Source organism: Ischnura elegans, chromosome 10 (genome assembly GCF_921293095.1).
Source record: "Ischnura elegans chromosome 10, ioIscEleg1.1, whole genome shotgun sequence".
Lineage (NCBI taxonomy): Eukaryota > Metazoa > Arthropoda > Insecta > Odonata > Coenagrionidae > Ischnura > Ischnura elegans.
The window spans coordinates 86,052,695-86,075,880 of NC_060255.1; the positions used below are offsets into that span (position 1 = coordinate 86,052,695).

Genomic DNA, 23,186 nt, shown 5'->3' on the forward strand with positions numbered 1-23,186 from the left:
TGACCAAAATCGATTTGAGGGATCACAATTCAGAATGTCGCTATTTACTATTATGAATGGCTAAAGGATAATGCATATATTTACTATTTGGTGTCAAATTATTTTTTTATGTTGGATAATATAGGAAGTGGTAGCAAACATACTGTACGTACGCCATATGGATAATTAGTACTTTTCGATGTCATTCGCTTCATGTGTTGAAAAGTTATTGTAATTATGCAAAGTTATTTGTAAGAATAACTTTTTTAATTTACTTATAATTCTTTGAGTTTTTGGAGTATTAAAATTACATTTTTTCAAGGCTAATTAGAGAGGCAATAGAAATTTCTTAACGGGCTATAAATTTTAATTGGGATGATGGATATAATTTAAGCCATGTGTGGAAGAGACATCTTTCAAAAAAATTGAATTACAATATTCCAATACTCTCTCCCGTTTGTACAGTTGACGTTTTAAAGAAATTGTTTTTATTATACTTTTATTTACTGTTTTAAACCCTTGACAATAATGGACTAGTTCTCCAACGGTAAGAGAGAATAATATTTACACTCTTTACACTCGAAAAAGGGAATGTATTAGTCATCTGATCGCTGCAAAAACCAAAAAACATTATTTCATTAATTTTATTATAAATATTCCGGAAAGTAACACAACTGTGGTCTTTTGCGACTGGGATTATTAAAAAAAAAAAATGAACGATCACAATGCCCATGTCCCGCAAAAAAAGCTACCAACGCAGGCGGGACTCTAACTCGCGACCTTAGTTTTGGCAAGCTTTAACTCAAATGAATTTGAATAATTCTAATGAATTTTCGTAATTTTTATTGATTTTCCTCAAATAGTTTTGGCAAACATCGTGTTTACAGTTTCAAATCAACTATTTCAAAATTCAGTCACCACGCGACTTATTTTCTTTTACCTGGCTATGCAGATCTTGAATAGATATATCTGTTTTCGGGGAAAATATGTAATATTTATAACACTAAGCATTTAGTTGAAACAGTGATGCATTGGTATTAGTTATGCAATAATTAACTGCAAATAGAATATTCGCATTGCTCTTCTCCTCAGAGTTAGTGCTAACTAAGGTATTATGTGTAGTCCAATTTGTTGCATTTGAATGCATGAATTATGTGTTACGTAAGTTTCTTCACAAATTCAAGTAGCTGTAATTTACGCAGGTTTTATTTTTTTAAATTATTGATGCACTCTCTTCCAATGTTTCTTTTATCTGTGGATTATTACCTATCCTGTTGTCTTGCTAATCGATAGGAATGGAATGACTACAAGCTGAAATGGAACCCGGAGGATTACGGTGGCGTGGAGACTCTTCATGTACCTTCGGAGCATATATGGTTGCCAGACATAGTGCTCTACAACAAGTAAGTGATATCTTTTAAAAAGGTCTCATTTTATTTATGTTTCGCTAGCTCGTTGATTATTTATTGTTGAAGTAACTGTAAGAAGTATTGTGATGTTGTTTGAAATGCTTTAAATGTTTTCATTATAGTATGAACCAAATCAGGTAGAAGTTATTTATGATTATTGAAAATTATTATTTTGTGCTGAAAAGCTTATCAATCAATGCAGAGCAGGATATAAGTTTTAGTGCGATGGTAAATTCGTAAATTACTACCATATTCGTATATTAGGGATGCTTTCATGAACAGCAATGCACTTCAACTCTTGAGACTCAAAGAACATTGTCTCATTTACATAAACCGGCTGTATAACGTGTGTCCAAGAACAGGAGATTGAAGTGATATTCTGACTTTAAAAGAAACCTGTCTTTCAATTTCACTCATATTTGTGTTCCAATCCAATTTCTCTAACATTGAAGAAGTATTAATGGGAGGTCAAAATCCTTATGATAATGTATGAGGTGACCGTAAATGGTGCCATCATCTTTTATATTGTTGCCAAGAGGCCTTGCTTAGTTTTTAATGTTTATGTATCTAAGTCATGAACTGAGATTGATGGTTGATTTATTGTTTTATTAACTTTAATAAATAAATTCGATAAATGTGGAGATCTTCTCACTGCCTCATCACCACATTTATGTCTTTTAGATCTAAATTTTAATGTTGTTGATCCAAAATTTTATTTGTAGACGTATTGAAGTAAAGTTTTGTGCTTTTGTGCTGATAAGCTTATCAATTAATACTGAGCAGGATGTAATTTTTAGTGAGATGAAAAATTCGTATAACACTACTATATTCGTATATTAGGGATGCTTTCATAAAAAACAATGCACTTCAACTCTTGAGACTCAAAGAATATTGTCCCATTTACTTAAACCGGCTGTAAATGTAAAAAAACGAGTAGCCAAGAACATACATCCGCGTGTTGGACTAGAATTAGAAACCTTGAATGCTACTACTAGCTTCAACATGTAATTTTCATCAATGGTCCACTGCTCTTCTACTTTTTAGCGCCGACGGGAACTATGAGGTCACAATTATGACGAAAGCCATCCTCCATCACACGGGAAAGGTGACGTGGAAGCCGCCTGCCATCTACAAGTCTTTCTGTGAAATCGACGTCGAGTACTTCCCTTTCGATGAGCAAACGTGCTTCATGAAGTTCGGCTCTTGGACGTACGACGGCTATTTGGTAAGCGAATTGTCAGTTCCTTGGTAAACCATGCCCACGTCAATATACTAAAATTATTTAGGCATTCGACATAGATGTTCCAAAGTTGATTCGATAAACCAAAGTTGTTAAGACTGGAATAAAATAATTATTTGTGAAAACCGATTTGAAAACGTTTTTGATTGGAATTAGTGGTTGCACAGTATTTAAACTAATTTAAATTCATTGCCTTGTTGTTCTTTTCTTTCCTGCGCCCTCAATAAGGTAGCGTATTTTGCCTTGATGCAAATTGTTTAAATTATAGCTTCCACTTTTCATATAACTTGTAAAAAGTGTGTTACTATGCAAAAATAGTGTTTTTCATTATCAGATGCAGGTTATTCCAAATTATATTTCTCTTATGAATTCATTTCTATTCCCGTGTTTATATACCTATGCTATAAAATCTGTGTCTATATAAAAATCTAAATCTATATAAAAATGTGTTATCACCAGGTAATAATAATTATGTGACGTGTATTTCATCGATGCTCTTTGCCTGTTGTTTCAGGTGGACTTGAGACATATTGCTCAACGCCCTGAGTCCGATACAATAGATGTAGGCATAGATCTTCAGGACTATTATCTTAGTGTAGAGTGGGACATAATGCGAGTGCCGGCCGTAAGGAATGAGAAGTTTTATTCCTGTTGCGAAGAGCCATATCCAGGTAAGTTATTTGAATTTCTATTTTCACAAATCACTATTTTGTCGGCGCAACAAATGCCAGGTTTCATTTGCAATATTGGTGATAGAGAAAAATATTTACGAGCGTATCGTATTGAAGAATTTCATAACTCAGAATGATGTAATAATAGAAGAGTAATTTTTCAGGTACCGAGTAACAGGTAAGATAATGCCAAAAAAGGCTTGTATGATCTTCATTTTTTTAATTAACGGCCCAGGTTTTGATGAAATATATGATTTCAAAAATAAAACTACTTTGGTCCAAATTAAGTGAATTTTCCCGATATTTAGACCAAAAATAAATGAGCCTGAAGAGACATGTGTATTTTACGCTGATGCGAATTATGGTGAGACGAATTAAGTGAGTGTCAATTATTGCATGCGTCCTTAGCAACGATGCTGAGAATAGAGAAAAATATTTCTGAGCATATCCTGAGGAATAATTTCAGGATTCCGAATGTTATACTACTGAAAGAGGTGTTAAATTTGGTACCAAGTAGCAGGTAACATTATGACACGAAAGGCATGTACGGTACTCATTTTTTTAATTAACTGCCCAGGTTTCGATAAACTTTGTGATTTAAAATAAAAACTACTTGTGAAATTTTCGAATAGACCTCCCTCAATAGAAGTGGTTTGGATAAAAAAATAAACAAATCTGTACAGGCGTGTATATTTTACACATAAGCATATTACGGTCAGACAAATTTAATGAGCGCCAATTATTGCATATGCCCTAAGAGTGCATCCTCCGTTGAATCGTCACTGAAGAGACTTTTCGAATGAGTATTTTTTTCTTGAATTCGTATCAGGTTACCGTAACGAACTATAAAGAAAAGGAAATATTTTAATTAACCGTCCCAACATTTATTAATGGCGAAGTAAAACTTATCCAATTTCGTTGTAAATGCCTTAGGTCATTTCAGAGTGAATCATCATCATGACTTTTAATTTGCATTTGCCTCGCGTGTGAAAGACCAAATGAATAGGGAATTTAATTGGGTTGGTCAGTTGGAAATTATTAAAAGGAAGAGGACAAAAAAGGCAAATACGTTGGGACACTGAAGGGTAGTCTGAATGAAAGAAAAAAAGGCGTTGGGTCGGCTTATCCTATCGCGTCACCTGCACCCGTCTGCATCTTTCCTTAGTGTTCGTGTCTTATTTTCATTTTTTATTTCCGTCCCAGGGTTAATTTTATCGACGTACATCCGCGTGTTTTCAGGCACTCGACCTAATTTCACGGTTGGAAACGGCAATTCTTAGAATAAAACCGCCACCAAAAAAAAACAAACAAACATGCACACAAACCATGCTCTCGGATACTGAAGGTGGGAGGAATAAAAATGTTTCGTGGTCCAGAGAAACGTGGAGGGTTGAAAAGAGGTGGGAGAAATGTTATCCGGTCGCGTTCTCTCTTTTATTTTCTTTTTAATTTCCCCGCAGTTTTGTGGACATATACGGAGAAAATATCCGTTTAGACTTTATTCAGGTGGGTTTTTTAATTTTTTTAGGGATGGAAAAAAAATGTAAAAGTTTGGAGTCATTTCAGCTACAGAGGATCCACGGAAAAAGTAAACGAAGCTGGCCAATTAGTAGGAAGAAAAGAATTGAAATAATGGGAAGGGTCGCGTATGTGGTTCCCTTTAAGGACCTCGGGAATGTGTACGGTGGAAAGCTCATGGAAAATGACGCGACAGTCGACGGTCCAGAGAATCAAGTTCTTCTCCGGTATCGGCATCTCTCCTCACAGTTTTGCCCTTAATTGACGTGGCTCGAGCTTTTCTGTGGAGATTAACTGCCGTAGTGATTACGGAAACCGTCACTCCGCGGGTCTCAGTGCAGTAATCCAATTGATATCATGGCGAGGCGGTTATTTCGCGGGATGGAATCCTAACTTGGTGGCGTTAATTAATAGTACCTTGAAAGACTACGTTGAGGCCAAGGAAGAACTTTTTTTCTCCAGACGTTTCAGGTGCAAATTGATATGACGCAGATCAGGGAAGATCGAAAGAATGAAGAGATTCTTCGTATAATAGAGAAAACTCAAAGGTTTAATCGCGATAGGAATCTCTTTTGCTGTAAAACTATTGTCGAAAGATGAAATAAGACATAATGCAGGGAATTCCGCTTAACGTGAAGCCTTTTAGCGGTACTAAAAGTTTGATTGTAATATTTCGGAAAGCAAAGTTTTGAGTTTCTATTTTTTATTAATGTGTAGAAAGTTTAGATCCAAATTGCTTCGAAACAACGCGCATATTTCAATGGCTTTTGAGCATCAATGTAAAGAATCCAAGAAATATAAACTTATGATAATTAGTTAATCGAATCATGTTATCTACTCTCAAAGAACTTATTTGCCATTGTATAATTTTCGGGATGAAGTTTTTGCATTGCAAAGCATGGGTCAAGTAGAACTGCATTTTCTTGAAAATCTTCTCATTGAAGAAAAATGTTTGGAAATCATCATTGAAGCAAATTTTGTTGAACTATATTTTCAGTTTGGAATGTAATACTTTAAATGTAGCTATTTCCTCAGTCTGGTTCGTATTCAAATTTTTTTTCTGGTCCAGCCCCGAAATAAAATGCTAAGTTGTCGTCCTAAATCTGTGTTATTATGTAGAAATTTAAGCTTATCAATGGAAATCAATTGCCGAGACGAAGTGATAAGAGATTTTGAGATTCTCTTTGTCAAATGACAGAACTCAAGTAGACCCATTGTATAGAGAGCAATTTACCTAATGCTGGCGTTCTTTTGCCTGGGTAAACATTTCTCTTCATAGCACTCCAATTTTGACTGTAAGCCATTAGCCATCTCCATAATCCACCCGGCAATGCCCGTGGCCCTCAATAAAAAAAAGTAATCGACAACAATGTATCTTCCCTATCCTTTCACTACCATGACCCAGCACCCAGACCCTATTTCGACGAACGTTCTGAACGAACAAAGTTTCTGAAACTTTCCTCTTGTCCGATGATTCTGCATGAGGGGATCATCTGCGCCATATAAGCTCAAGGTACAATACGCGTTAGTCCCCTAAAAAAGTTTTTGGATACGTTTAATCTAGGATTTCCAGTGATTGTGTTTCCTTGGAGTAATTTTCTCTTTTTTTCCTATTCGACAAAATAATTTTTCGTCATTTTCTATGGTGAATTCATGCCTACTTTCGAAACAATGATTAATTTTAGTAAAACTGTTCTTTAAGTTTGATGAAGAAGAAAATGAGTTATATACTCAACTATAATGAGAAAATCAACGCCCATTCATACATATGATGAAATAAAAATTTTATTCCGCGTCAGGATGAAATTCTTGCATCAGCATTTTCCTCAAACGAAATATTTTAATACTGATTAAGAATTGTGTTAAAAGTTGGATATGTTTTTTTCGGTGTAAATGAATATGTTGCCATGTTTTAATCTTTAAATAAGCTATTAATATTTTTATTTTCCTGATTCTCTCTCACTCTCCGACTACTTTCACATTGAAAAGTTTCACCTTTAAAAGCACGATAGTGATGCTTGCCAGCTGCTATGGTACACATTTTTACATATTAATTATTCATGGATTTCAATATGTTTTATTATTGTATCAATCTTAAATACCATACTGTTAACTATAGAAATACTGCTCAGTAACAATTTAATTATACCTTATTTTTTCTGGTGGACATCTATGGCCGAAGCATAATATCAATTACCACATAAAATTTTCAGTATCCGGTTGATTTTCGGATGATATTTGTCTGCGTGTAACACTGACAGAAACATCAAATTTTTTCAATTAGGTTATTTTTTAAATTTCTATCCTATCTTTGCCATTGTTGCGGATACTTTTAGTGTTTTATCCCTCACCCAATATACATTCTTCATTCTCTAAAAAATATAAAAATTCCCTTAACTCACGCACTCTTTCATTTTGTCATGATGAAACATAGATATCAAATGCTAATTTCCACACCTAAACATATAACTCCACTACCGACATTGGTTTCGATCTCTATGTCATTTTCAATGAGTCGAACTCCAGGTGATTCGTGACTCCTTGGAAATGACATATAGTGGTGTAATATCATGGATGTATCGCATCTCCACCGCGTCAAGCCTGAAGCGATTCCTTATGTTCTCAATTTCACCTTTCCAGATATCATTTTCAACATAACCCTGAGGAGGAAGACGCTCTTCTACACCGTCAACCTCATCATCCCATGCGTCGGCATCTCATTCCTCTCGGTCCTCGTCTTCTACCTGCCCTCCGACTCGGGCGAGAAGGTCTCGCTCTGCATCTCCATCCTGCTGTCGCTCACCGTGTTCTTCTTGCTGCTCGCCGAGATCATCCCCCCGACCTCCATAACGGTCCCGCTCCTCGGCAAGTACCTCCTCTTCACCATGGTCCTCGTCACGCTCTCCGTCGTGGTCACCATAGCCGTGCTCAACGTCAACTTTCGCTCGCCTGTCACGCACAAGATGGCGCCCTGGGTGCACCGCTTCTTCATTCAGATGCTCCCCAAAGTGCTGTTCATCGAGAGGCCGCAGCAGGACGAGGGGAACAACGGCGAGGCCAACGGGAACGGGTTGGAAGGCGGACTTGGCGTCCCCGGCGGTCCGACCCCCGCCATCCTGGGCGCAGCACCGGCGGTCATCGGCGGACCTGGCCTGGCGTCCCTGGAGCGGAAGGCCCGGCGTCGAGACGAGGAGGAGGACGAGGAAGAGGAGGAAGACGAGGAGGACGATGACGAGCCGGCCTTCACGGACCTCCCAGACCTGGACAAGTACACGACCTCTTCTTCAGGAGGGGACGGGTTCCGGCCGGGTCCGCGGTTCAGCGGGGAGTTCGAGCTGCCCGCCGGGTTGCTCCTGCCTCCGCCGCCGGCGGTGTCGGCGGCGGCCGTGTCCGCGTGTCTGGACGCGGCCGCGGCAGCCGCCGCCAGCGGGGCAGCCTCTTCGCCGGTGCCGCCCTTCGTGGACTCGCTGCCGCCGCCGGGTGCGGGTCCCTTCGACGAGGACCTGCTGAGACCGGAGTTCCTTGGGGGCGTTTGCGGGGTGGCGGCGGCCGTGGCTGCGGTGGCCGGGAACGCGGGCTCGCCGACGCTGGAGTTGCGGCAGATGGCGCAGGGCGCGGAAAAGGCCATCGAGGAGGCGAGGTTCATCGCGCAGCACGTCAAGAACAAGGACAAGTTCGAAAACGTGAGTTTCTCTTGGAATCCTTGGTCCTGATCGTTGGCTGATGCACAAATACAAAATTATAACAATTTTGGCGTTACATCATAGAAGCTATTCATTATGTAAATAATAATACTGAATTTAAGGGTTCTTCATTGGATAACTATTACTTATGCCACTTATTTTTTATGCTAATTATTTAACGACCGTCGCAAATTAGATTCTAGAGAGCACTTTCATTGAAAGGACCATGCTTCCATAAAATAATATCTTTACCCATCCTTTTCCACTATTCTGGAGTCTGTTTATGATTTCATCTGTTCTTCTGTTACTTAACTTAGGCAACAGTATTGAGATTAAAAGATAATAATTTAATGATTCTTGATGATGGTTATTCCTTGAAACCCGGTTCGCTTTATATGTAAAAAAGTGGAGGCCGTAGAGTAAAGCTAGTCCTGCCGAGAAACCTTAAAATGGAATATTACACAGTTAAAAATGAGTTAGTGAATTTTCACACTGAATATTTCGTCCTCAAAATATGTACGATATTTTAAACACTCGGGTTTCAAATGTACACTACATATAGGTACTCTTTATACGTGACGTTTACATGAAGTTTTATTTTGTGGAACAACAAAGTCAGTATTGTGACTTACGGGTGAATAAAAATAATATTTAGCCTAAGCTGAAATTTGGGACGTTAAGGGTGTCATAGACCCTCTGCATGACACTCGAGTGATATTGTGTTTTCTACTTTTACTTACTCCCAACATCCATGTAAAATATTATCCTTAGTATGTTTAAACATGTTTTATTATGGATTAATTATTTATCAATTAGCGTTGTTCTGTTTTCCCTGACTATTGTATCCATCCACAGAATGCTTACGACTGAAACGGGTCTTACAAGATATATTTAAGCACTTACACGATCATATTCAAACATCACGTACTTATTGTTTCTTATAGCTACTTATTGAACTCATATTGTCTAAAGGAACTCAATCACTCATGGAATATTTTTTGGATGGTTGGGTTAGTGAATATTTACATCTTGTAATTTTGCACTGTTGAAGGTTCTTTTAACTTCTTCTTTTCATATTTGTTGGCATACTCTCAGTTCACGAATGCTTTTTATTGTGACGGAGTGGTAGTAATTCAGCTAAGTTTCGTGTGCTATTCATAGAGACCATATACAGCGAATAAAATTATGTAGAAATCGTATGTTTTGTTTTGAGGGAAATTTAATGTTATTTCATATCTTATAAACTTGCTGGTCTATAATGCAATATCATTTTCAAGTCATGACTGGGAACTTCCTTTTATTTAGCGCTTAAGCGAGGATTTTTCCGGTTAAGTTAATGTTTTTCAGTGCTCACTGGGCCATGGTTGGCTGAATTCTTGTTTGAATGGCTTCCTTTCGGTCCGAATCCACTCAGCATCTGTTTCATCCTGTATGTTGCGTGGGTGGTTGCCTTGGTCTCTGGTTATGTAATATATTTCCCTTCACTATTACTCCCATGGTTTCATTTGTGGATTGGGTGACAAGGGTGGCATAAATTCATTGATATGTTAGTGAGTATCACACTAGATGCAGTAAATAAACGTATAAATACTTTTAATAAATTCCTCCTTTTCAAGGTGTAATGTATCCTAAGCAAGAAAATTGGTAAAATTTCTTTCAAATACATCTTATGCCTAAATTCCTTATTTCGGCTTAATTTTTCTTGTAGCGTGTTCTTAAAATAAATGTGTTTACGTGTGTTTATCCGTATACTTATTATCGTACATAACCTCCGTTTTTAACCATGTGCATCTTTAATGGTAATACGCTTGTAGTCCGATGAAGTTCCTTTATCATTATCTGAATTTGAATCAGCGGTATGAAAGGCTTGTCAAATGCAAATATAGTTCAAGTTCGTTCTTTGTGTAGTTTTGAATGTTCTTATACTCATGTGTCAACTAGCAACAGAAAATATTATTCTTCCTTCATTTTTGCAATCCATATGCTGCTTTCGTAACCTTTCTTTAGGCTTGTAAATCCTTACTGCGCCTATGTAACATAATTAATCACCGATACAATATGAGAGATATATTTTTCACTTGTCATAAGGAAGAGGCCCCGATTTCCAGTTTTCTGCTAGGGAAGATTTTGTATACTACCCGTTTGCGGATGTGTAATAGGTTGAATAATAGTGTTATGGTACCAAGTGTTTACATGCATAAACAGTGGCGTAGGTTTTACATGTTTTGAACGTCTACCTCTGTTAAATATGTTCTGCTAGGGCGTGTCAAAAACAGTTTTAATGGCATTAAATTAATATGAGAACGAATTTTGTTTTTTTGAAAAGAGAAAATTCGTTCTCATATAATTTTTTATGCAACTAAACAATTTGTGTCTCATGAATAATGTACTAAGGTTACCCCTTCCATCTATATTCATCCTCTATTGTAATATTTTTCTGATAATTATCTTGGTAGGTTAATGTTGGGAAGCTTGAGTTGCATTTGCATTAGTATTCGTTTGTAAAATATTTTTTCTTCTCCTTCAGGTTGAGGAAGACTGGAAGTATGTTGCCATGGTGCTAGACCGTCTATTTCTCTGGATATTCACATTAGCTTGTGTCCTGGGAACGGCATTGATTATCCTTCAAGCCCCTTCCTTGTACGATACGACGAAGCCGATCGACATCCAGTATTCAAAGGTTGCGAAGAAAAAGTTGATGATGATGATGATGGGTCCGGAGGAGAACTAAAAGAAGCGAAGCATCTTGTGACTGAATTAAAATATTTTTCGGAGGTATCCTCCGTTCGCCAGAAAACCAAATCCCCAGGATCCACGCTGGAATATCCTCCTTGGCGACCTTGAAGGACTCCTGCCGCTTCATCAAGCATTGTTGAAGCGTTATAATGAACATATTACACTTCTACCTTCCCAGATAGGAAAAAAAGAAGATACTGTAAAAATAAGTCGTTCCGTTTAGTTCATTGGGAGAGCACACTGGATCATAAACGAATAAAACCTCAAGAGGTCATCAAAACTGCCTGCAGCAAAGTGCGCGGAGGATGTAAAATTTACGCAATTTTTACATCGTCCAATACAGTTTGCTGGCTTTTTTCGTTCTTATGAAGAGTGAGTGATATAAATGTGAGTTTATCTTGTGTGTTTGTGGTTTTTGCGTTTGAGATATATGCACACACACACGTATATATAAATTTAAAAAAATGAAATTCTCCGTGCTGGTGAATTAATTATAGTTGAAGAAGTGAGGTGAGGTTTAAAGTTTTTGAGAGAATGGGATTCTGGACCCAAAAATATATCGTTGTTTCATCTTGTTCGTATTTATTGAAATCATTCCGTTCTCTTCCTGCGTTATTTCCTTCTTTTCATCCGTTCTGAAAAGTCGGTTGTTTTTTCTCCTTGTGTAAAGTGTACATATTATGTATAAAAAATAGCCGACACTGCTCATATGCCTTGAAATTGATGTGAAGAATCGTTAGCGGCAAACGTGTAGGACATTGCGTGGAGGAAAAATGCACGCACGATCACCAAGCCCAGAGAGGAAAAAAGATGAAATTTTGCCGTTCCATATTATTAAATGCTAAAATATTTGGTCGCCGCATTGTATTTTCTCCATGGAGACACAAGGAAGAAAAGCATGGAAGCTTAGCCTCTTGACTAAGTTGAAGAAAGAGGTCGATCATACGTGGTGAGTTCTTTTTTTTTAGTACGAATTTCCTGTTCAATGTTCAGCCTCTATTTGGGAGGAGAATGATGCTCGAAACGAGTGGTATCGGTTTTTTCGGGGGGGTGTTAAAATGTGGCGAGGTTTTCAAATGTTACGGACGCCGTATTACGTGTGGGTTCTTTGTGTGTGAGAAAGTGTGCTACGCGTGAGTTGTCAGTGTGCTGTTTTGCCGAAGAAAAGTTTGGTGACGAATGGAAATGAAGCTTATGGAACACCGCTATAGAAAGCTGGGAAGATGATTACAGAAAAAAAATATAATAGTTGTCGAGAGTTGAGAGTTCATTCATCTTCTCACTGCTGCGGAGTTCTTTTTTACTATGGCGTCGAATGGATTACGTGTAAGATTGGTGCTCAAAAAATATTAAGATAAAACAGAGGAAAAATATGTCATGCGCCTGAGAAGATAATGTTAAATTTAACACGCTAATTTAAAAAAATGAAAAGTAATATGAAACAAAATGATTGGATTCACACACTCTTTTGACTCACGGATAAACTATGACGTTTTTGAGATTCGAATGTCTTCCTGGATGTTTGTTAACACAGACTGCGTCGTTGCACGTGCAGAATTATCTTGTTCCAAAAATAATATTATATAATAACAATAAAAAAATCAATTATCTCGAGACAATCCAAGGTAAAATAGAATTGTTGAAGCGTTCTTAAGCGTTTTTCTTCTTTTTTTATTTTCTAGGGTTTTACTTAGCGGAAGCGGTAGCTGATAAAGGCATGATGGCATTATAAATTTAATACCATATTATGATTTAAATACGGCACGAGGAAAATCTTTTTGCTTGCACTGTACTGTTACTATCCCTGAGTCAGCTGCTAATCCCTGGTACGGTACAATATAAATGCGGATAAGCATCCTTTCCAAGGCCTAATTGAGTTGGATCATTGTATCTGGTACTAACATTATATAAAGCAAAGCTAAATTGCCTTTTTTTATCTAACTTTCACTTTTGTCAAAGTATTCTTTACTCTCTATACCAATGCAATTTGATTCTAATTATGCATTTATAAATTTTGTATTTAGGGTGAATTGTGAGAGGTACTTTCTCTTGTGTGGAAAAACTTCTGGAATATTATATACTGCGTTTAAGATAAAGGACAATCATATTTCGAGAGCGAAATATCGAGGTTGTAAAAGATGAAGTTTCAATTGTTGTCGTATTCAGTCGTCATTTTCGTTACTAGAAAACTTGTTCCATAATGATGTTCACTAGAAATTTCCTTTCGCTTGTTTAGTAATGTTACTCAGTTATGTCTTTTCGTTGGCCAATCAGTTTATACGGCAGTTCGCTTGTTGCAGTATTTTTTTATAGTAATTTAAGAATAAGTGTTAATGTTAATACTTTTCTACATTAGTTATTGTTAGGAAATTAGAATGTTTTTGAAGATGTTTATGGCATATTATAAGTTAAGTTTTCATAATATCAAATGTGCTGTAAATAATAGTTTATGATGCTACGTGGATTATTAAAACTTCTCTTTCAGAACATGATTACCGTCTGATATTAATGCGTGATAATACCTATTGTAAATAGTGTACTCGTATAAGTAGGTATAAGCAGCATCCTTCTGGTAGGATTTTACAAACCATTTCTTCTTACCCTGGAGGAAGGTGTGAGTTCGCATCGCTCAGTGTTCAATTCCGATGTTTTAGAGGCATTATGTACAGCAAACTCATTTGTACTAGGAAAGATTAGTATACGTTGTGTCTTCCAATTGTCTTGCTTCTTTCATTAAGAAGAGCTTAATATAAATATCCTCATCGTGATTAATTTTACTGTCTCCAATGACTTTAAAAAATCCTATTTCTTTAAGCATCATTTTAATTTGAGGGCCTGCTTATCATATGCGAATGTTTTACGGCAGTATATCCTCAGATTATAACTTTCATTTTTCATGTGCAGGAAAATTTTTAAAAAGGTGTGCTTCAGCAATCTTGAAAATCACTTAATAATAGCGTTAATTTGAAGTAAAATAATTTGTTATACGTAACCGATTTCCACAGGTAAAAGTCTTTCATATTTGTGCGCAGGACAATTTTTAAAAAGGTGTACTCCGCTTACTTTGAAAATTACGGGATGATAGCGCCAATTTTAAGCGCCTCGGTGGAGGTGGGGTAAAGTCCTCGCCTGCCCAAACCGTAGGTCGCGGGTTCGAATCCCGCCTGGGTAGGTGGTCACTATCCAAGGCATGGATGTTTGTATCGTGATTTGTTAAATATTCCGTTGTTAAGGCTTCTATGTGCTGTTTACGGGGAAGTTGAAAATAAATAAATAAATGGTAAACATGACGGAAAGAACGCTGTCAGGCGGGAATGGAGGGTCCTTTGTGGAGTTAATGGTTTTGTCAGTCTCATCACATAACGCATAGGAAGGAACTTAGGCGGCACTCATTCATTTAGTATTGCTCTCATCCACCCTCGAAGGTATCACAGAGCTCTTCATTCCGTTTATGCTCCACATCTCCTGTTCATTTGTCCCTGCTCTTTCGGCAGCGCCATATTACGTCCCTCATTGCCCATTTCATTCCTTTTTCCCTTCCAGACCTTGACTCATCTGCATCTTTGATCTCACACAACGCTATCTTTTTAATCCTGCCTCTCAGCCGTGGTCCATGCAAACTTTCGCTTCTATATCTCCGCTCAAAAGTCCTCGCAAGCGGCGTTTACATCGTCCTTTAAAACCCTTTTCAGCCTACCTCTCCCCGTGGCTACGCTCAGACCCTTGCCATCCTGAAATCCCTTGCTTAGATCCAGCCCGGAGCCTTTTATCCTCAAACTCCTACCTCAGTCGGATCCATACACACCCATCCCTGCTTTTAGAGTCCACATATATGCGTGCATCTTTCTATGTAAATACGTTCTTCAATATCTGAATGTTCATATACTTATTTCTTCAGCTCTCCCTCGCTCCTGCTAGCGTCCTGGGCAGGACTCCGGTTTTTTTTATCGCAAAGTGCCACCCTATAGGATGCGTATTTTCCCTTACCCTCGTGTGGAAGGAAGGGGGGAATAACAGTATTTGATTTTTTTCGTCCTCTCTTCCCACATTTATTCTCACTCCTGTCGCTTCTCCTTTGCCTCTTATCTCCGTCCCTTCCTGTTCCTCTTCCACATTTCTTCCTCTTTTTCCTTCCGAGGTTTTTCCGGCCTTATCTCTGAGATCCCCGACGCCGGGTCTTGTGCTTTCCCGATTCCCACCACCGCTTCCACAGCAAACACTTTCTCGTTCTCTCCCCTCGAGGGCTGCGAAACACAGAGGACCTCCGAAACATTACCCTCGCCCCTCCGGGCATCACCAAAGTCGGTGGTGTCCTTCCCTGGAATTCCATCCACAGCCCTCGCAAGTGGTGGTGGTAACTCGTAGACTTTACCACAGTCCTCTACATATAGGTATAGGAGTAAAATCGACGTGAATTTTTGAATCTTAGATTTCCGCGCCATTGATCTGTTGAAATATTCCCACTCTGATGTAATACCCGCATTAATTTTTTTCTCAGATTTTCAACAAGCTGAGGTGGTCCATGGTGACCGATATTTTTCGTCCAAGTTTTCTCTCGTCAGCATTGTGAATAGAATTGGAGGTATCCGTTGTACTGTATTGATTATCTCCATAACAAGGAATGAGTCGAACCTCAAAACATATTTATCACCAGCTAGGTACAAGTTTCCTGGGTACATGTACAGATTGTAGTGTAAAGGAAAATACTCCGGAAAAAAAGAAATAAGTTATCGATTAACGTGACGAATAGATGGCTTTGTTTCGGTATCCACCAGGTCACTAGTATTGTACTCGTTTTTTGAGGCAACGAAAAGCTTAACGAAACATTCATGCATCCACCTCAGGAAGGGAGGTAATTATCTGATCGTCGGAGTATTCACCTATTAACCTCGCTTGTCGAGCACCCTAATGGCCCCTATAGTATTCCTTTAGGCAATAGAATACTTGTGGTTAAATGCATTTGTCGCACTTCTATACTGGAAAACCTAATCCGATTCACTTACAGAGAATTATTTGCATCCAGTAATTTATACAGAAAAGTACGGAAAAGTAAGAAAAGTACAGAGGTTCATTTATATTTATCCAGTAATTTATACGGTAAATTACGAGATATTATGTGTCTTTCTATTATTATTTTAGGCTACCGGATTTGAGGAACTCCTAGTTAAAACGCTGGATTACCTCTAGGAAACACCTTGGCGGCATGTCTCAGTAGTTTTTCGCGCCAGTCTCTAGGCGAAATTTCGATCCTTTTGTGTATCAGGCGAGATGTGAACATCCTTAGTACTTTATTCCCTCATTCTCTCCCTCTCTGCTTCCCTGCTTGTGTCGTGTAAGAGTTTTTTTCCTCCCTCTCTGAGCATTCCTCTTTGTCCCTTAAATCCTGGGGACATCACCGCGTGGAGCTGCGTGGGTCGTCGAGAACCTGCGTCTGAGGGACCCTAACCGCTGCCCTTTTTTCCCCCTTCTCGCACAGATCCTGCGCATTTCCACCCCTTTCCTAAACACACCAGGCTCTTGGAAACAAAAAACGCGAGAGAATAAAACCACACTCCTGGCAAGCGTGATCACCGCGGTACCCTAAAAGGCAATAAACAGCAATTTCTCCCGCGGGTCTGTCCGATTTTTTCTGCGCGTTCTCCGGGTTTTGGTCGAGCCGAAAGATTCAGGATATTACAGTCCTTTGCAGTATCCGTAGGTATATTTCTTTGCGTTATTTCCTTAAGATAGAACATGTTGATATGACGATATTTGGACAATTTATGGTCGATTCTTTTACCAAAGAGATGGGAGTAATACGCAATTATTATTTTTTTTTAATTTTCAAATTCCCGTTGAATAGCACATTACGGCCGTTACACGTGACCTTTAAAGATTAAATAACGGCTGAAGGCAAGGCGGAACTCGAACCCGTGACCATCATTTTGGCAGGTGAGGACTTCATCCCGATGTCACCGCGGCCTAACGACTTAGTAAATTTTAATTTTGTTTTTTAATTTTCAAATTCCCGTTGAATAGCACATTACGGCCGTTACACGTGAACTTTAAAGATTAAATAACGGCTGAAGGCAAGGCGGAACTCGAACCCGTGACCATCATTTTGGCAGGTGAGGACTTCATCCCGATGTCACCGCGGCCTAACGACTTAGTAAATTTACGTTCGAAGTTTATTAAAATCAACCGGTTTCGACGCTTACTGTGCTAATGTCTAGGATAAAACCCCCAACTGGATTCTTTATCCTTTTTGAATATGAATGAATTAACTGTTTCCTAGGAAATTATACAAATGGAATTTTCTCGCGCTTCCCATTGGGTAAGAGAATTAAAGCAGCTAAAGTTTCAGATTCGGACTTATCGCTTATCCTCAATACTAGTTAGTAACCTTCTCGGAACTTAAACGCCGGCTGATTTTTATTTTATTACCTAGCGATGAATCCAAGAGAAGTTCATTACTATATTTATCACTGCAGTGAAGTAACCTGAAATTAGCCCAAAATATAACAAAATTAAACGACATATATAATGAAAAACTCAATCGAAATCATTTCTCACCATCACCTCCGTCAATTGCAGAGACCGTCCTTGGGTTCAGTTCAGGTGGAGCCAACTAGGGATAGCGCTTCCTTCGCTAAGGCATTCAAGCCGTGCAGAATAGACTTAAATCACCAGGAATCACAGAGACATCTTAATGCATATATACTGCCTCTAGTCTAGCGTATCCGTAGGTCCCTTTCACCGGATTCCTCCTTCGCCCAGAAAAAAGTGGTTACATCTTTCACCCTAAGCAATTAATCATAATTAAATGAGTACCCTTTACTCCAAGATATATGCGGGCCTTGAGTAGGTCGCTTTTACGCATTGCATTAGAGTTAGCTGATTAAAAAGGATGGCTTCAATTATCTGAGGGTGAAGTTATTTACTTTTCTTTTATGCGGCGTACCTTTTCTTACACTCTTTCAAATTAAACTTATTAATTTTTTGGGTTCCCTTGCCGTTTAATTTTATGACACTGTGATGTAAATGTATTTTTAAGAAATCAACCCTATAATTGTTGAGTTGTGTATTGTCTATGTATTGCCACTAGTGTTTTTCTGTCACGTTTTCTCAAATATCCTCACCAGATCGCATTATCAAGTTTCCTTTCTTTTATTATTATTATTATTATTATCATATTATGCAACTCATTATCCAGGTAGTACCAGATAGTATATATTGAAAATAGAATAAATGAAAAAGGCATCATGAAAATAACATTTATCAGTGAAATCGAAATTTTAAAATAAGCAACGAAATTAGTTTTCCAAGATAATTTTTTGCGCCTTTTCTTGAAAGTATTTATGCTGCTCGGATAGGGCTGAAACACTTCTGCAGAGAGTCTATTCCAATAATTAATCACCGGGATTCCATTCATAAATCGATATGAGAACATTTTTACGTTAGTCATTGTGCTATCACAGTCCTAGCCTCTTCATGTAATTTATTCCTCTCTCCTCCACACTCGACTCTTCCCTACGCATGCATTTTCTTCCGTCCTCTTCCACTTCGCCAAGCGTTCTGCCTATTCTTATCCTCAAAGCTCTCTCCTACCCTCTCGGGCCCCTGCTTCACCTCCAAATAACCCACCGCCGCGAGGTTCAGGGGAAAAAGGCGTTACCATGTCTCTTCGCAGGGTGGTAAGGGGAGCAATAACGCATTTCCTGTTCTCTTTCCCTACCCTTCCCATCCGAACGTGGGTTCGAAAATCCAGGAAATCTGTTTCTTCGCAAATATAATTCCCTTTTCGGGAAGGTTCCTTGATTTATCTCCCTCGCAATTTTGGCCCGCTATCCCGACCACTGGATCTTAGTGCAAAAAAGCTCTCCAATGCTTTGGGATAATGTATTTTTTATCGCCTGCGTTTCTATAGGCCCCTTCTATATCTAATTCCTTAGTATCCATCATCAAACAGGTCGTTTGCAGTTAAGGAAAAAAACTTCATGTCTGCCACAAACTGTTGGCTGTTCATTGTTTTCACTCTTAACATAGGTCGAGTCGTTAGAGAGAGATTTCATTGATAACATTATGTATTTAAAACAATTTTATGGGAATATATCGCAAATACGTGCTCTGCTTTATACTTAATCACGCTAATACGGATATGCGGCCGAAAGTGATAAAATAATGCCACACTTTGCTTAAAACCAGAATTATAAAACTCTATACTTTCATTCACATCTAATATCATTTTCAGTCCCTAGCTACGCCAACTAAGCTTCCTTTTTCACCTTTAAGTTCTTAACTGTATCCCTACCTTGACTATATTATCCTTCAGAAATGCCTTTTACTTTCTTAGGAAAAATTCATGAAACATGGCTTTAAAGATATGTTCATCGGGATATTGACGTGCAGTTTCTTATTATACGCTTTATTAAGATTTTTGCTGCATCAAAAAAGTGATATTTGTAAGCAAATACGAAGTATACATTTTTCTATGTTGATTGTTTCTCTCATTGATAATTTCTACCATATCTTTTTTAATTTAATTACTTATTGGCATAGGTAACAAATTGCATTCAAATTCAGATTTTCGTAATATATATATTCCAAAATATATTACAATGGAGAAAATTGACTCGTTTATTTCTGACATAATTTCCGGAAAGATTTTGAACACCTAATTACGACAGTGCAATGTATATAGTAAACTCCTATGACTGTATGGCTTAATGCCATGTCGCATTGTTTGGATTAATGTAAATAAAGGAAAAATATGCGGGCCATAATCAGGGTTGTGGAATTAGTATCCGAAGATAAGTTTTGAAAAATTTTTATCGCTTAGGGAATCACAAATTTTCACAGATGTTAGTAAAAAATCGTATTGATAGATTGGAGATGGCGGGGTAAATAAATAGCATCTGAAGTATTATGGGTCAAGTAATTATTATAGAGATAATTGTTGGAGGTATATAGAAATTGAATTAAGGGATTCAACATTTGAAAAGGCCGCGACCTTTGTTACGTAAATAGTTAAGTATTAACGCTGTACATTTAAAGCAAAGCTCTTAATTGTGATATCTTTCCGCCGTGAAGACAAAGAATACCTCTGCAAACCTTTCAACGCTCTCGTTGCCAAATATTCTCCTTGAAGAATGTTTCCGCCACAAGAAGGTACCTCTCACAATTCGCACTTAATTGTTTTCCCAGTGGCCATTGACGTTATGTGATCTTGATGTCAATGAGTTAAATACTCAATAATATTCCACTAAGTCTTCGTTTCAACACCGCCGGTTTTCAGCACTCCTATGTTTCGGCTGTTGTCGTTTCATTTTTTTCTGGTTTACCGCGCGTCGATACTGATTTGTTATACTTACCAACGTTTCGTAACAGTTTCTGGCCATTTTTTTCTGAGGCAATGAGTTAACTTTCGGGTGACAATGGTTCTTCAGACGAGAACTTCAATATGACCTCGATGAAAGCCAAATGCGTGGCCAATGGCGTCTTAATTAGGAGACTAAAAAGATGAGTTCCTAGACCCCTCATTTTCCGACTTACTCCAGTCCATGGATCGACATGATTTATCACACACCGGAAGGTTAACTTATTCCCTGGAACAAGTGACCATCAACGGCCACGAAACATTGGACAAGCAAACTAATTACAACGCGGTGTAAAAAAACAGCTATACCTGTAGTAATCCGCGAAAGCTTCAAGCAAGCCATCCCACCAGGTTCTTGCCAAAGCTTCCGCGTTGAGTAGCAGATGTGATCATGGTTTCCAGGTATCCACCGTATTTTAAATTGTCTGTTGATGATAACAACGCGGTGTAACGATCAATTAACCAGATGGAATTCCGAAAACCATGATCACACATGTTCCCTTGCTAACGACACCCCCAAGTGTTGAAGTTGGTCGGGTTAAAATAAAAACCGGTGACATATAATTGATAATTTTAATTTTTGACGTTATAGAATTCCATCGCATGTCGGAAAAAAAATTCATACCATGAGAATAAGACACGATAAAATGAAAGAAAGATTTTCCTACGCCGTAATTATTGTCTTTATTTTATTTTTCCAATGGAACAAAAAAAAATGCCAGTTACATGCCATGCTCAATTAATATCTGATGTAACTACCGCAAATCTTGGATTGGGAATTTCTTCCTCAGTGTGGTAAGAACCTTAAAACTACTGCCCCGAGAATATTCTGAGTGTGAATGGATTTTGCATAAGACGTCATGACATTGGGGCAATGTGTAAGGTCTTCGTTTCATTCCAGGTTCTTGGTGTGAGTTTTACTCTGTGTGACTTAGCCGTTTATATGTTCCAAAATGTAGTGAAGTTTTCCAGGGCTGCTCCTTAATCGTTAAGAGAAGAAAAAAACTGTTGACTGTCTTTCGTTTGGTCTAAGAAAAACTGACTGCCATTGATCCTAATAACGAATAATGGATAGTTCGTTGTTGTATAGACTACAACTATTTTGTTCTTAAGTGAAAGAATGTTTTTTCCTAAAAAAGTTGGCATATCCCCATGCGTGTTACTAACAAACAACACCGTTAAGCTGGTGCTGAAGATCAACCATATTAATTAATTTCGCACTAAGAAAATGTTCACCTTAGATTAATTTCTCTGATCTCTAACTTTGCATTGACTCAATTTTTCTTTCTTAAACCTTTTAGTTTCCAGTTCAATTGATTTCCTAGACGGATAACGTAATTTAAAATGGTAGTAAAATACTTTAATCAGTTTACGAATGGAATCAACTTGAGTAACCATAAAAAAATAAGCCAAATATTTCAGTAACGTAAAGTGCGTATCTTTATTAATTCAAACAAATTTCAGTAGGTGAGATAATGCACTACTCAGGACATGAAATGTTATAATAACCTTTACCACACTTATATGGTTTCTTGAGTTGTTCCCAAAGTTTGTATCTGAAGTACTTTTCCATAGCATTTCATGTTGTTGAGAAGAATATGTTCGTTTGATTGTTGGTGGCCTGGAATTCAATTGTTGTTTGAAGAAAGATTGTTGAATGATTAAATTTATATCAACCATTTTTAAAACATCCGTTTGATTTTTAAAGATTCATGTTTTATTTTTTCACTGACTGGTAATACAACCATTTTTAAATCCTTTAAAAAATCCTATTTGGAATGGTCTGGAATAACTTGTCATGTAACAAAAGAACTGCAGAGAGAGCCATGTTATTGGCCTTCACCTGGGGCTAAAATGATGCCAACCAATAGCAACCATCTGTTTATAAAACTAATTAAGTTTATCTAAAACTTATTCCTTCATTTTTAAGCTCTTTAAAACATTCTATACTTGAAACACAGGCTTTTAATGCTGAATGAATTAATGTTAATTTATTCATGTCTCAATAAACAGATTTATAACTACTATTGATAAATAAAAAGAATATGTTTTAAAAAACTAATGCTGCTACAGCTTACTGACTGTCGTCTCTCCAATAGCAAATCCCTTCCCAATGCCATGTCCTAAACTTTATTGAATGATTTAATGCTGTTGAAGCGCACAAGAAGTCAAACATTTGTAGTTTACCAGAGTTAATATAAATTTTTCTCAAATTATAAAGCGTAAATAATCTTTTTGCACGAGTACAGTTATCGTGCAGCTGGTACTTTATTAATATTGCACCGAACTCTATAATTAATTTGGTATCTTATGTAATGCAATCTTTAGCCATGTTCAAATGAGCCACTATAAATTTTTCCCACCACCCTCTGGAATGTTTGTAAAACCTCAAATTAAGATATATCAAATGTAAATTAAACAGAAACTAAAAAATACGTAAGGGAAAATGAGTCCATTGAAAATTCATCACGATGCGTGACTTTTAAGAGAAGACTGCGAATGCTCTTCTACTGGCGTTAAAAATCAATATCGCTGCATCGCTTAACGGACGCCGTAATTCACTTTATCGAGGGAATATCTTTATCACTCGATATT

General features: G+C 37.7%; 1 protein-coding gene across 1 annotated transcript in view; it reads left to right on the forward strand.

Annotated features, from left to right (window-relative positions):
- Positions 1-22,653, forward strand: part of LOC124166626 (acetylcholine receptor subunit alpha-like 1) — a 182,395-nt gene extending 159,742 nt beyond the window's left edge. Inside the window, exons 3-7 of the mRNA XM_046544241.1 lie at positions 1,273-1,382; positions 2,433-2,613; positions 3,143-3,299; positions 7,458-8,500; positions 11,028-22,653. Coding sequence (XP_046400197.1) covers positions 1,273-1,382; positions 2,433-2,613; positions 3,143-3,299; positions 7,458-8,500; positions 11,028-11,231 — 1,695 coding nt within the window. The 3' untranslated portion in view covers positions 11,232-22,653. The remainder of the gene's footprint in view (positions 1-1,272; positions 1,383-2,432; positions 2,614-3,142; positions 3,300-7,457; positions 8,501-11,027) is intronic.
- The last annotated feature ends 533 nt before the right edge of the window (positions 22,654-23,186 follow it).